General features: G+C 46.4%; 1 protein-coding gene across 1 annotated transcript in view; it reads left to right on the plus strand.

Moving 5' to 3' along the window:
• The window catches only part of PIDD1 (p53-induced death domain protein 1), a 14,427-nt gene extending 5,846 nt beyond the window's left edge, over positions 1-8,581 (plus strand). Inside the window, exons 7-15 of the mRNA XM_009323428.1 lie at positions 476-655; positions 1,200-1,347; positions 2,365-2,500; positions 2,725-2,875; positions 4,438-4,561; positions 5,754-5,872; positions 6,293-6,400; positions 7,370-7,575; positions 8,309-8,581. Of these exons, the coding sequence (XP_009321703.1) occupies positions 476-655; positions 1,200-1,347; positions 2,365-2,500; positions 2,725-2,875; positions 4,438-4,561; positions 5,754-5,872; positions 6,293-6,400; positions 7,370-7,575; positions 8,309-8,546 (1,410 nt within the window). The 3' untranslated portion in view covers positions 8,547-8,581. The remainder of the gene's footprint in view (positions 1-475; positions 656-1,199; positions 1,348-2,364; positions 2,501-2,724; positions 2,876-4,437; positions 4,562-5,753; positions 5,873-6,292; positions 6,401-7,369; positions 7,576-8,308) is intronic.
• The last annotated feature ends 6,930 nt before the right edge of the window (positions 8,582-15,511 follow it).

The raw sequence follows: 15,511 nt of genomic DNA on the forward strand, positions 1-15,511 counted from the left end.
GAGCAATTGTACTGTGCATCACTTGCTTTGTGTATTATTATTATTATTATCATATTATTATAATTTTATTTCAATTATTAAACTGTTTTTATCTCAACCCACGAGTTTTTCTCACTTGTGCTCTTCCAATTCTCTCCCCCATCCCACCGGGGGGGAGGGGAGGGAGTGAGCGAGCGGCTGCGTGGTGCTTAGTTGCCAACTGAGGTTAAACCACGACACCAGCCAAGAGTGAGCCCATTTGAAACATCTCATGAGCTGTGCTTTGAGCAGCTGCTATAAAAGGTAGTGGATTTCAGCTCCAGGTTTCCTCTGTCATGGAGGTATCTCCTGAAGATGATAGGTTGCAACCTGCCATGCTTCATCCCTGTTCTAGTGCTTTCATCTGCTCAGCTGTTACTGGCACCTATTTTCCTGGCTTTATTCTATTATGTTATATGCTTATATGTTTTCTCTTCTTTCCTGTCTTCTGTTACAGAAGCATGTGGCTCACTGTAGTGTCCTTCACTTCTCGTGGTTCCTCGTTGTGTCTCGACTTGTGCAAAATGAATGCAAAGTGCCAACAGAAGGGACATTGCTCTTTTCCAGTGTGGATCCAAACATCAAAGTGACCTTTCCTCCTGGAGTCACTGAAGAGACTCGCAGTGTCAAGCTGCAGGTATGCATGCTTTAAAAAACAAGCTTTGGTAAGCCCTAGCACAGCTGCTGTCCCATGCCAAGTAGGGGAGCCGAAGGTGAGATGTCTGCCCTAGGGTAGTTCACATCTGACACGGATGCTTCATGGGCTGACCCATCTCAGATCACCTGTCTTAGCTTCCCTGCCTGCAAAATGGACTATGCCCCAAGCTGCCCTGTGTGGGAAAGGGATCTCCTCGCAGCTCTGCCAGTGCTGCCTCCGGCACATCAGCAGGTAGCTGCTGTGAAGAGAACACAAGGAGATTTTGCCTCTTGTTCCCTTGCAAAACATACTGAGCCTTGCAGAACAGCTCAGTGAGTGAGACTGGGGGGCGGAGATTATTTATGTGGATCTAATTCTAAAGCCATCCCACTAAAATTAATTTTTCTGTAGAGTTGCTAGATAGTGCTAAATGCTATTGTAATACCGAGCAGCATTTGCCTCTGGGTGCTGGGGTAACTGAGTGAGCGATGTGGGAATGTGGGTGCCTGACTGCTCTGCTCACCATGCTGTCTTCCACATCCAGGTGCTGCCAGTCTCTGCAGAAGAGATAGAGGAAATCACGGCCGATGCAGGGTGCAGAGTCAGTCCCCTGCTCTGCCTCTCCCAGGACTCCCTGGTGGATTTTCTCAGGCCAGTGAGAATTCAGCTGCCCCTCCCGCCCGGGGTTACAGGTCAGTTTATTCCCAAAATTGGCAAAGAGAAACGCCATATGTGGAAAACCACAAATGGCAAGCTGAGAATTTTGTTTGCCTCTCCTGTTAATAATAAAGCTTGCTTCTTTTCCTGCAGGAACAGCAAGGTGTGTCTGCTGAGTGAGTGGTAGTGTAGGGTGGTGGGAGCTGAAGGTAGTTCAGGTCCAGCAGACCAGCGCTGGGCTTCACAGACCAGCAGCACAAGCTGGGAGAATGGCCTTGGCAAATGGATTTCTCTACCAAACTGCTGGCTTTGGTATGACGGGTTGGAGAGGCACTCCTGCCAACTGAGGAGATGCTTTGTAAAAGGGCTTTGATTCATGATTAGGAATAGCTTGAAGCAGGTAATGAAGATGCTGCCTCCAGTGGTCTGCCTTCTCTCTTACTTCCTTGCTCATGAATCAGGTGCTGAGCCACTGCAGTTAAAAGTGTATGATAATACGCTAAGCCATCTCCCACTCTGAATACTGCTATAAACAGCCACAGCCTTGCCAGGGATTCCTCTGTTTGCGTGCTAAGTACCCTGTGTCTCCTAATTCCTATTTTCTTTGACCTTTCCTGGCTTTCTTGTGAAGAAGTAAAATCTTTCTGGGTGCGGCTTGGCTTTCATTGTAGCACTACCTGGTATTTGTATGTCTGAAGTGCATCAGGATTGAAAAGTCTGTGGGATGTATATTTAGAAAGAGATAGAACTTAATTAATAACCTTAGATATTGGTGATGGGAATTGTCTAAAGAATTTGTTGGTGGAAATCAGCACACTATCAGTTTAAGTCTGCATATTTTGCCAGAATATCCTGGAAGCATTGGGGTAGCCTCAGCCTTTTATTGCTGCTCTTCTTTGACCAAAGTTCAGTCCTGGATGCTGAAGAGAAGGCCATGAGCCTTAATTTGGTGCTTTTAAAAAGTGAATCACCCAAAACTGTGACTGGGTTTGTAAAGCCATGAATAAAGGCTTCTGCTGCATATCGCATCTCTTGATTGTTGTTGTCTTTAGGGCTAAATTTGGATCAGTCAAGGCTACATCTTCTCCATGGTGACCTGGAGGGCCAAACCTGGGATGACATTACCAGTCAGGTGGTACTGGAATTCACCCATCTTTATGCAGTGTTTGAAGTCACCCACTTCTCCTGGTAAGTGCAGGATTAGTCCTGAGGAAAAGATGGGATGTTCCTCTTTTCCCACACTCTGACCAGGTGTCATGCCATTAACCCTACCTGTTCCCTTTTCCCTTTGCAAGTCAGGCCCAGCTTAGCACTTTGTCTCTACCCATCATTTTTTACAGTCTCGTGGGTGTGACACTGGCTTCTCTTCCTAGTCAGGATCCCTCCTTTTTCTTAATTCCCTTATCTGCCAGGTACTGGCTGTGGTACACCACCAAGACCTACATTGGAGGCATTGCCAAGAAAGTCTATGAGCGGCTGCGTATGTACCAGGTGAACTTCATTGCTCTGCAGAGGAAGAAGGACCCAGAGCAAGTCCTGCTACAGTGTGTCCCCAAGCACAAGGTCTGATCTGGGTTGCATTGCCTTGCTCCTGAGCTTCCTGGGCCTCCCTTTGTAGGATGTAAGGGCAGCAGTGCACCAAATGGTCCTGTTCACTGCCGCAGGGTCATGGCTGGGGTAGCTGTCACCACACTGTGTTGGTAGTGTGACACCGGCTTACTGGAAGCTGGGGGAAGAAGGAAAACTCATTCTATGCAGCGGTGGATGCCATGCAGTGATTTCCTCCCCTGTGAACCTTGAGGACTGGGCTGCTAAAATCAGCTGAGCCACAGTAACTGGCCATGTGCGTGCTGTTAGCATCCAGCAAACATGAGGCAAAACATGTTGGCATAAACTTTAGTCAAAGATATTAAGGTTAACATATCACTCGTCTGACATGGACTAGTAGTGTGGGCAGAAGCACTGCTTTGGTTTCAGCTGGAGTGGTTAGAAATGGCACCCTTCCCGCTGTTTCTTGCTGTTTACAGTTCAAGCAGTGGAACAGAGCATATAAGCCCTCCTTAATCTGCTTCAGTGCATCATCAGGTTAGTTTATGCTATTAGTTTGAGCTAATCTGGCTGACTTTGTATGGAAGGAGATGGGAAGGAGATGGGAAATGCTCACACATTCTGCTGCTTCTGCCCTAGGAGTATCAGCCCTCAGCAGTGTTGCTTCAGATGTTAGCAAATTAAGCGTGCATCTGTGTTTGTAGAGTGTGTATCTTGACAGACAGTGCAGCTCAGTGAGGTGAGGGTTATTTCATCAGACTGCCAGAATTGGGCTGCGTATCCTAACTCTCTGCATAATCCTCTGATCTGGTTGCTCCTTGTTTTCGTTATTTGTTCTTCTGTATTGAAACGACCTGTGGGCATAAACATCTGTAAGGATTCTTTATATCTTGGGTTCTGGGCTAAAATTATTTCCAGAGGAGGCAGCAATGACACAGTGAGACTGGGGTTCGGGGGTGTCTGTATTCCTGCCAGGGATGGTCATGGGGTAAGAGAGAAGATTTACAGTTACAAATAGAAAGAAGAATAGACACCTCGGCTCTAGGCTGACTCTTGCACTGCCTCTGAGACCCCAGGTCTGACAGTGTGATCACAGGCTGCAAAGCCAAAATGAGCTTTCTGGTGTCCTCAGCTGTGTGCTATTGTAGCATGTGGCTTTTTGCAGAGAAAATGTCTTTTAATGGCATACTGTGAGGGGAATAAGGTAGTAAGTAAATCCCTCCCTGCCTTTGAAGGTTACTGACCTGTTAAAAAGATAGAGACATTGCCGAAAATGCTTTTTTAATGGCAGCTTTGGGATGGCCTCTTTTTGTTAGTCCACATAGGCTTTTCTGCTTTTTACTTGAGAAGAGAAATAGGGAAGCCACAAAACTCAGAGCACCACTTCCTTGTCTGTAGTGAATGTAACTGGGATAGGAGGGGGTGGGTGTTTGTTCATTTGTTTACATCCTTTCCATGTGAAATGGACTTTCCCTGTTGAAGGTGAATGAGAGGAACATCGTGGGTGTAGGGACATGGGTCAGGGGACAGACATGCTTCAGACCAAACACAGGGTCCTGTGTTGTCATCCTTGTCAGGTTGACCCAGTGCTGAAGAAGCTGCAGGACCGCTATCGAGGACCTGAGCCATCCGACATGGTGGAGATGTTTGAGGGAGAGCAATTTTTTGCAGCTTTTGAGCGAGGCATCAGCATCGATATGGGTATGGTAGTACTAGGCTCCTTTCTACTCCTACCTTTTCTGCTTTTCTAGCCCTAGGCGTGTTTCTGCTGGGGGCTGTACTCCTTCATGGCATTCCTCTCTGTCTCCAGCTCACCCACTACTCACAGCAGCCAGCCCATGGACATTGAACTTGTCACATTCTGTGGTCACCCAACTTTTGTGTCTGCTTTTCACTCTGAAAGTGCTGTTTGCAGGCTTTCATTTCCTCTCATGCTGTTGTAGCCTTCAGAGGGCAATAGCCAAGTGTGTTTATTTTATGACTGATCTGCTTCTGCAGCCAGCTATGCCCTTTTCCTGGCATCTTAGGCACCACACTGGAATGTCCATGGTGATTTAGTTAATGTTGCCCATTTCTGAGAGAACACATATAAAGATTTTTTTTTGGAGAAGGTGTTTCTGAAATAATCCAGAGCAAAGAATTCCCTCTAACGGAGACATTAGAAGAGAAGGAGAGAGGGAGCAGGACCAAAAGTCAAGATGATATTTTATGCCCCACTGTGTCTGGACCTGTTACAGCTGCAAACTGAGCCATTTTCTGCAAAACCTGAACATACAGCTCAGTTTCATTGGTGTAAATTAAGCACAACTCTACGAAGAATAATAAAGTGCACTGGTCTTTCAGTGGAGTTCATGAGGCCAGAGTCTGTTCCCTGTCCTGATTTAGGCTGGACTCTTAACTTAATTTCTAGGTAGTTACATATATGAATGTTGTACCTGATTATATTTTTTTTCCCTTTAGCCCTATTCCTATTTCCGCACCCACTGCAGAAATGGTGAAGTGATAGGTGACCTATTTTTGTGCATTACAGGATGCTATTGCAGCTGATTCTACCCTCCAAGGGGTAGAATGGACAAAGGATGGTAGGGAAGTGCCAAGGATGGACTTGACTCCATCTGAATATCTTGCCCTGCCTTGCCTTCCATTCTTGAACTTGATCTCCACCTTGCGGCCATTCTCCTTTTTCACCTGTAGGACCTGCTTTCTCCACAGCCAGTATTTTCTGTTTTCCCGTGTCGCCCAGCGAGGAAGGAGGGGTTACAATTCTTTCAGGCATGAGTAGGAGGAGTAGGTAGTAGCATGGAGGCTGCTAGTGGATGATGGGCTGTTGGGCAGGCTTGAAAAGCTGCACACTTTTCTGCACAAGTTCAGTGTTTGCTGCTTCTCTGCACAGATCGCCCCGACTGTGTGGATGGACGTCTCTCGTTTATTTTTTACTCCCACTTGAAGAACATGAAGGAAATCTATGTGACCTCCCCTGTAGACAGGAAAGACCAAGCTGTAAAAGGCCAGGTGAGCAACCAGTTACACTGACTTTTTGTTTCCTCCTTCATCACCATCATTGCTTTTACAATGCTCCTCATAATAATCTCTGAGCAATGGGCATGACTCTTTTCCTTGTCCCTTGGCTTTGCATTTCACTGACTAAACCCTAAATAAACAAGAAGAGTAGTCTGGAAGGACCACTCATCACTTAGCTCTCTGACTTACATTCCTGCCATTAACTCTTGGGGTGTTGGCAGTGAGTCCAGCCTTTATGGCAGAACCTCAGAGCTCCTCCCAGTTGCACTTAATTGGGAGGCTGTATTTATGGGCTGAGGATAGGTGAGAAATGCTGAATGCATTCTTTCCCGGACAGAAAAGACACGGTGCAAACAGGCTTGGCCACTGTGCTTGAATCTGAGCCTCACTGCATGCTTTCTGTTTGCAAAGGTCTCTTTCTACCGAGGGGCAGTTCCTGAGAGCATCCCTGAAGATGCCAGCAGGAGGAGGAAAGGACCAGACTCTCTCTGGCTTGCTACTCTGCCCATCAAACTGCCTGTGAGTTGTTTTGTCTCCTAGAGAAAAATTAATCTAGATGGGGTAAGAGCATGGCCTTCCTGCTCAGCTAATTTTGTCTTCCTTCATGAGAACGGATGCAATGAATGACTGCAAGAAATGGCTGCCCAGCCGTGTTGTGGTGGAGATTTCCCACTCCCCATGAGCTCTTCTGAAAAGAGAAACATGAATAGCTGGGAGTGGTCTCCATCTCTTTTGCTCATCTTGCCTGTCAAGCACAGGCTTGTTGGATGGGTGGTCAGAGAGGGTGGATCCTTTGAATGAATGAAGGATGTAGAACAGGAGGAAGCTCACTGTAATTAAGGGAAGTGTCTGTTTTGTTTATAAATTTCTTAGTCACACAGCTCGCAGCAGGGAGAAAGAAAGAAAGGTCTAGGATGACATAGTTAGGCTGGATTTGAATACAGGCATTGAGGATAAGTATCTGGTGTGAGCCACTGGCCTTTAAAGGCTAGGCTGTATGTTACAGTGAGAAATGCAACTTTTGCTTGTGGAATTTAATTGATTTTTGAGAAGCTTAAAACAATAAATACCTTTGTAGGCTGAATGCTTCCCTTCAGATCACGTGCCATGATCTCACATCCCTTTCTGATACATGCAACCTCAACTACAAATCTAGACTAAGTAAGTGCTCTCTTACCGCTGAGGCAAATATGCTTTGGGGAGATGGTTCATTGAAAAATGCTCTGTAAAGACAAGAAAGGAAATTTCCAGTGTGAGCTATGACTGTGAACACTATGATTTTATATTTTTCAGAGGCGGTGAGCATTGCTGGTCATTGCCACTGTGAGTGCTCCTTGCTTCTTACAGCCTGACTCTTCAGTCCCAAGATCTTCCTTCCTCCCCAGTAGGAGGAAGGAAATTTCTGTGTGGAGACTGAATGGCCAGACACTGCTCTCTACAAAAACAATTTGTTTAGCATGTTCTCTCTCTCTCCTCTCTGTGACACAGCAATTGAAACCCCGCTGGCGTGAGAACCCCGGTCCCCTGAATGGCTTCTCCTTCCCTCCCTTGAACCTGGGCAACGCAGAGACTGGCTACCTGACACAGGCAAACCTGCTGAGCATTGCCAGGCGCGTGGGAGCTGACTGGCAGACCATCGGCCTGAACCTGGGCTTGACCTATCAGCAGATTGAGCGCATAGGATACAATAACAGGTAAGATAGGACACAGTGATCAACAGTGATGCATTATATCTATCTATCTATCTATCTATCTATCTATCTGCAGTGTAATAGTATAAATTAATGCTTGGCTGGTTGAAAGTTTTCCCACTGGAATTGTTTCACTGCATAAAAGATGGGTTGACTAATGGTTCTTCTCAAAACATTACCTTTTTTATGGAAAACTGATTATATTCTCTTGCCATTATAAAACAAAGCTTTATATTTGAAAAACAAAATTGGGAAATAACAAACCTGATGAGCTTTGTAGTTCAGATGAGCCGCATTCCTGTTTTGTTCTGTGATCTGGATGCCCGGCCAGACTCCATCTCTGACAATGAGCAGTGGTCTATGGCATTAATTGTGAATATCATCTTTATTCAAAAAGAGTTTGTGGTACGTCATGGGACGTGCAGTCTGACCAAAAAAGTCAGAGCAGTAGGAGAGAAGGAGATTTGTTATGACCAAACTACTGTTGTGGGGAATTTACACTCGAAAGCAGAATGCTTTGATTTGATACTTCCATTAGGAAAAAAATTTCTAGAGAGATTTTAGTGCAGGAACTGCAACTCCTTTATGATGGGTGGGGAATAGGCAGGCCCACTGAGTGCTTTGTGTGTCTGGATGGCTTCTTTGGGGCTCCAGTCATGGGCTAGGACTCAGGTAAGGCCTCTTTGGGTTGCCAGGAGAGTGTGTTGGTTACTTCTGTGCTTCCCCCTTTCTTCAGAGAGGACCTTGATAAGCAGATCCTGGACATGCTTTTCTCATGGGCTCAGCAAAACTTGGAGGATCCTGACTGTGTGAGCAAGTTGATTACAGCCATGAAAGAGAGTGGCCGCCAGGACATCGCTGATGAGGTCGAAACCATCATTGAGCTGGGACGGCAGAAATACAGGGAGTCCATCCGTCGGGTGGGCTTGGAGCAGGAGTGCAGCACTGAGGACTCTGCAATAGCTATGATGTAGCACCTAGCAGAAAGAACTGGGTTTCATATGGGGTCCCTCTGTGCACCTGGAGTGACAATGGCTTGGGGCTGCTCCCACCTCAAGGGCCAGTGTCTTCCCGAGGAGCTGGACGTTGATTTCCTTGTGAGCAGACTACTGAGCTCTCTTGGGCCTATACTCACATGCCACTTCTGCCAATCCCAGGCAGTTTAGAATGCATTTATGAGCCTTTTCTGTACTTCCACTTCTTGACCTTGAGCTTTAGATTTCAGAAACATGGAGGAATTCAGACTGAAGTGTCTGTCAGTTGAGTAGTGGCTAAAGTAGCTTTTAATGAATTAATACTCAAGTTATGTATATTTAATTATAACTTATTCTGAAACTGTGTTCTGCTGGAAACACTGGGTGTGAACATTTGGGCCTGTTTGTGCTCCAGTGCTTGATGGGAAAGTGGAGGTGCAGTTGTGTTATGAAGGCCTGTGGTGCAGTGGGGACTGTTCAGCTATTTCTGTTAATGATGTGTTTTGCTCACATGAAAATGTGAACTGTGTTCCACATGAAAATGTGTACTGTATTCCCCATGAAAATGTTTTCTATTTTCTGCCAAATCTCTTCCAGTTCCCTCAGGCCCAAAACAAAACCTAAGTATTTGTGGGGAAAAGAGAAGAAACTAATTTCTAGAAAAATTGCTCTTGTTTTTTGGTTTTGCTCCGAAAGCTATTTTGGAACAAATAAAATCTCACGTTGTCCCTAGGCTGCTGCACCTGCCAGGCTTTTTAGATGAGACATGCTGCTGGTCTTTGACAGAGTTCCAGTTTTAATTTACAAATAAGTAAAAACCCGTAGCCCTGCTGTTCTGGGAGAGACTCTAGTTTAAGTGAAAGTAAAATACCCCTTGCAGTTTCAAAGGGATATTCCTCACATCCTCCCAGTGAAATATGCCTGTGTAGTAGTGAAGGTGTGACCCCTTGTGAAGTTTGCATGACTTAAATTTGCATTTTAAAAACTGGTCTGACCAGCTGCGAAATAGGCACTGTTGTGGGATTGGCATGAACTGTGCTGAGCTAACCTCCCAGTTTTGCAGTCTGAACATCTTGTATAAGGCTGGAAGTGTTTATTGCTTTTTAACTGCTCAGTCATTGACTACTGAGGTGCCCTTCTCTTCCTGTTCCCCATCTCATAATAGGCCTCAACTAATGACCCACTAATGACAGTTGGAAATATCATGCAAGCTTTTTGAAAGACTGCTGTCATCTACTTAAATTCAACTCTTTCAAGACAGGTTTGGATTCAGCATATCCCACTCTCTAAGCAATATTTAAAGGGCTGTTCTCAGTCTGAAAAACAAAAGTCTGTATAAAAATGCCAGGTTGCAACACCCAAAGTCAACCTGAAGCTGCAAGTCTGAGAAATCCTGGTGTTTTCTTCCCCCTGTGAAGAATCATCAGTGGTTTCCCTGATGCTGTGCTTCAGACCTGCCATCAGTACTATTGAAAGAGAGGCATAAAATTGTTCTGCCTTTTTTTTTTTTTTTAAGGCCATTCTAACATCTCAGGCCATAGAGTGATTAGTGTCCGGCCCAGAGCACTGGACAAGGACTTGCAGACTTGAGTTGTCACCTTGGGCCTAGGGACTTCCTCAGATCTGATTTCTTAGGCAGTGCTGCCCCTCAAGTCTCATGTTGGGTTCAAGTCAGCAGTTCTCTTTTGAATGTATGTTTTCTCTGGTAGTCTGTGTTGTATGTTCTTGTCTGTAATTTTGATGTATACTAACGAGGTATTTGTTCTTTACTCCAGTTTTGGAGAGATGCATTTGGGCATATTGCTCTCACTGGGAATAAAATAAGCACTTAACTGTTTCACAGCATGATCTGCTAATCCGTAAATGCTTCAAGGCGTTAGACAGAGCCAGGTCCCTTTAAACCTGCTGGCAGAAAGACACAGGTGAGCTTGGCTGTGCTGCACAGAAATGGGAGAAGAGCTCGTGTTTGGATACTGCTGACTGCAAAGCGCAGGACAGACTGCAGCTGTTAATGGTGTCTCTGTGCTTGGCTTTGCTGCAGTGGGGCTAAGGCGGGAAACACAACCTTCGGGGCATGGGTTTGACTAGCTGAACGTATGACGAGGGCTCAGGTGAATCAGGTCTAGGGAGCAACACGGCTGGTCTAGAGGGGACAGTGCATAAGCTTAGCCTGGCCTCCGGCGAAGGTGCAGGAGGCTTTTGGCTAGGCAAAGCTAGGCTAAGGAAGTCTACAGGTAGCATAAGGTAGCATCCACAGCTACAACGGGATGAAGCTAGGCTGTACTTAGCTTTCTGTTTGTGATGGCCAGGCAACAGCCGAGTTAGGCAATGCCGGAATCAGGGTTGAGTAGGCTGGACTCTATGGAGGGCTCATCCAGGCATCGGCAGAGCTACAGCTCTTCCAGGTAACAGACAGATCGGGCTAGGAGAGAGGGAGGTTAGTGCTAGCTGTTTAGGTTACTCTAGGTATGGGCTACAACCAGGCCAGGCGACAGGAGATACCAAACCCTACACAGTATCATCAGTGGAACAGCTCTTCAGGATTTGGGCCAATAACTTAAGGAAAGTTAAGTAACTACCCCAGACAAGTATTGTTATCTCCAGCCTTTCACTGCCAAGTGGCAGCATCTGAGCTGGGCCGCCTTGCTGGCATTTGGTTTTTCTCCTTGCAGTGACACCGAAGCAAGCACCCAGCTGAGGATACGGAGGTGCTGATGTGAAATCAGAGCAACCGTCTAACTGCTCTTTCCTTCAGTTGACTTGGCAGCAAATATTTGAGCTGGAGGAGAGTCAACGGAAAGCACGTTATTTTCAGGTGTGTTATCTTTATCAATAATCTCTCTGAGGCACAGTAACTCCTTAGTAAGCCTGTAGTTGCTGTGGCCAGGAAACGCTAATTACAGTTGCAGTAGACGGTTGAAGCAGGAAAAAAACCCCAACGTTGCATTTATCTTTTGAATCGAAAGATTGCTTTCCTTTCCGGCTTCTTTCATGAATTTATCATGTATGGGAGTAGCCTTTTTCCCTTTCCAGCTCTCTGGCTTTTCCTGGTGCCTATTAGGCACCTTACAGTGTCCTGCTGATGATCTGGCAGATTTTGTGGTTTTTACTGTGCATGATCCCGATGCATCCAAAATTCCCCCAAATAAATTTCAACAAGGAAAAGCCTGGTTTAACAAAAAAATTTAAAAATAAAGGGAGAAATTGTTTGGGCGTGGGAACATTTTTTCTCCTCCTTTTTTGACTGTAACATCTATACCTCTTTAACTCTCACAATTAAACCCTTTTCTATTTCATAAACTCCAGCAGAATAACCAAGTAGCCCTGGGAGGTGAACCGCGTGTTTCCCACATACCACCCTCCACTTCTAGGTTCTGCTAACCATGACAGTCCTCTAGTTGCCGGGAGACAGATTCAGGTAAGATGCTTCCAGCCCCTGCAAAGATTAATAAAAGAAATTGCTGAGAAATGAAAGCCCAGGCAAAGCTCAAATCAGTTTATTAATTCTATAAAAAACACAAGGCAAAGCCTGACTATATCCTGCAGGGGGTTAAACTGTTTACATGGTCCCGGCAGTGAAATGCTGTATAAATCCCAGTAAAAGACCTGAAGGAAATATGAAGGTGGGAGGGAGTCCACAGGGGCTGTGTTCAGTTTGTCTTTACTGTGGCCAGACAACAATACTGTAAAATTCAGCACATCCATAGGATTGCTCTGAAAAGGGAAAGGAGATACCTGTGGTGCGTTGAGGACTGGATGGTTCAGCCATGAACCTACCAAGCTTGATACAAAACTGAGGGAGCATTAGAAGGTACCCTGCCAATTGATAAGATTTCCTCCTGTTTGGTACCCTACAGTGTCCATACTCAACAGTGTCATGCTGCCGTTGCTTTTAAAAGGGAAAGGAAATCGATGGTCCTTAAATTCCCCCAAAAGGAGGATCACAGCATGTTTTCAGCCTTCAAAGCCAAGAGTAGCTTTCACTGGGAAAGGTGTGGAGCTGGTTTTCAGACACTGGTGTATCAGAGCCCCAGCCCAGGGCTGCCTCGAAGTGAGGCCACCATGCTTATCGGCTGTATGTTGTTAAAATGAAGAAAACAGCCATTGCTACAATTAAGTGTGTGTCCATTTCCTGAACTCCGCAGAAATAAACTGTATGTTCTCAAAGCACTATTTTTCTGTAAATCTGTATGGCTTGAAAATCCATGGGGAGAGTTTGATGCTTGTTCCAGTTCTCAGCTACTTTGAAGGAACTCGGTGACTGGGAAATATAGAAACCAGGTAGGTACCATGACGATGGAAAATTTAGCCTCTACCCTTCCTGCCTCGCAGTAGGTCTATAGATTGAACCCATGCAGAAGGTTGCTTTGGGAGGCTAGGACTAAGATACTTCCGCTTGGTTTGCTCATTGAACACCAGTGCAGTTCTTGTCTTTTCCAGACGGGAGATAGTGGAACTGGAAAATGTGCAAGGGAAAATGTGCAAGGGGCAGGAAGGATGATCAGAGACGAGTACTACAGAGTGTTTTTAATTCTTCTTACAGCAGAGTTTTACATCTCCTGGGAAAGGATGAAGACTGTGAGTAGATGGTTGCCATCCACTGTTTCTCAACTAGGTGGCACCAAATGAAATAATCCAACATCACCTGCAAATAAGCAAAAGGAGGTACTTTTTTCCCCGCTGTGCATAGTTCTAACGCTGACTCATTGCCGTGAGATGTTTGAGGCCAAAATATAAATGTTGTGGTCAGAAAGTAATTGGTTAAATTGGTGGGAAAAAGATCCTCTAAAAAGCAAACGAATACGGAAAGCTGAATGCATTCCCACATGGAAGGAGTAAGAGATTGGGGCTGCCTTTCTCAGACAGGAGATGAATAAGACAGCAGCAACAGAGTATGTGGAGAAACAAAGCAGGCAGAGGAGGCAGATCAGACATCTCTACTTGCTTTCTCTAGAAAGGCAAGACAGTTGCAAGTCTTGCTTCTGCTGAAGCTGAAACTGCCCTGTGGATAAGGGGAGACCATGCTTGCATGAGTTGGAGGCGGCGGTTGCCTGTACCCCTCCTCGGAGCCATGTGGCCAAGCTTCGCTCCTGGATTGAGAATTTCAATGGTGACCCATAACAAACCAGGCAGCACTGCCCAAAGGGAGAGATGGGATTTCTACCCTGGACATGTTAAGCTTGAAAACATCTGCTGTGCCTTGTTTTCATTGCGTCTCAGCAGAGACCTGCAGCTGGAATTATCTCCAGGCATCTCCTGGCTGGGCACACAAAGTCCCACGCACTGGGTCACTGCTCCCATGCACTGGGTCACCAGGTGGAGCCACATCTTGGGGCAGGGCCTGTGTGGCTATCAGATGCTGGGTTGCAGGAGGCCACCAGGGAATGTAGTCAGTCACAGGGGATACAGGACAGCCTCACACATCATGGAGAAGTTGGGCAGGTCTGATTTAGCTAATGGGACATCAGAGCTTGAGGGATGCTGTCTGCAGACATTTAGTGAGTAACTTGGGGAAAACGGCAAGCTAACATTCCTCATCTTTTAGTTGCTCAAGCTGCTGATAAGTTTCCAGGCTTTCACCACCCTGTCAGCCCTCTGCTTGAACCAGCAAGGGTAAACCTTGGTATTTCTAATAAAAACAGAAATAGCTTGAGAAATTTTTGAGTTTTCTTCCTTCCTAATGCAGAAGAACTTTTTTCCTGGTAAAAAAGGGTTCGAGGGTGCTGCAGGTCCACCTGTGGGATGGCTCCAGGGCAGCACCAAGAGCTCAAAGCTTTGGGTATGAACAGGAGGTGGCAATGCACAGTGATCTGAGTAACCCCAGATGTGTCCCAGCCACGCTGGCTCTGCCAGGTCTCTACCACGGGCCAGACCTGGTCTTCTGGAGGTGTTTAGCATCACCAGGTTTAGAAACAGCAAATCTGCGTGTCCAGGAGAGAGTGGGGCTCATGCAGCAGGTGGCTGCAGCCCCTATGGAGACGCCCATCTCTCCCCACCATGTGAAGAAGGGACCTGGCTGATGAATCTGTGTGGTTAGTCTCCTAATTATGCTTTGTTGGGCTGATGAAGAGAAGCTTTAGATTACAGTGAGAAGTAGGACAGGAGAGCTGGCCGAGGGAGGTGGTAACAAGGGGGGAGGACATGAGCTTAAGTATGAATCTTCACCTTGCTGCTTCTTCAGCCCAGTCCTTGGAGGATTTCACTCCCTCTGGAAGCAGCAATGGCTTGGGACAAATGTTTTTGGTTTTCTTCCCTCCAGGTTGGAGAAAAAGATAATCCTTGTGATTCTTAGCTTCTCCCTAAGGCCAGAGCTGAGAACAAGTGCAGGTTGTGACACTGGTTGTAGCTGCTCCCTCCCAAGACTGCAGGTTACTGGCTCCTGGGGCCTGGCACATCCTTCATGCACTGCAGGAGCATCAGGCTGAGTGACAGTCCCGGCAAGGCTTTCATCCTGGTGGATTGAGAGGATCAAGAAAACACAGTGTCTCCCCCTCAAAAACTGCTTACAACAGATGATTTGGTTGCAGCCCAGGCAGGGAAAAGAAGATCCTGCTGCTTAAACAGGCTATTTTGTGACAACTGCTGTGCACTAACGATGGCTGGAGGGCAGAGGCAGTCACAAATGGATCCATCAGCTTTTTGGGGTCCCAACATAACATGGCCCTGAAGAAGCTGGCGGCAGCTCTTGGCAAGGCAGCGAGCCCAGGAAGCCATGACTTTCCCTGTGGGTCAGGCCATTTGATTTTCACCCGTGGCAGGATGGCAGTGTCCTGGGTGTCCGCTTCACCCTCCAGCCTGGTGGCATGGAGCCATCTCACCTTTCTGCCCCTGAGAAACAGCAAACCGGGTTAATGTGGCCACAGATTTCCCTTAGTTGTTTGCTGGTGCTGGAAGGGCAGATGAATGAATGAGCTGTGGAGATTGGGGAACACTATAAAATCCTGGAGCAAATGGCACTGTTTGGC

Source organism: Pygoscelis adeliae, unplaced genomic scaffold, assembly GCF_000699105.1.
Source record: "Pygoscelis adeliae isolate BGI_AS28 unplaced genomic scaffold, ASM69910v1 Scaffold5, whole genome shotgun sequence".
Lineage (NCBI taxonomy): Eukaryota > Metazoa > Chordata > Aves > Sphenisciformes > Spheniscidae > Pygoscelis > Pygoscelis adeliae.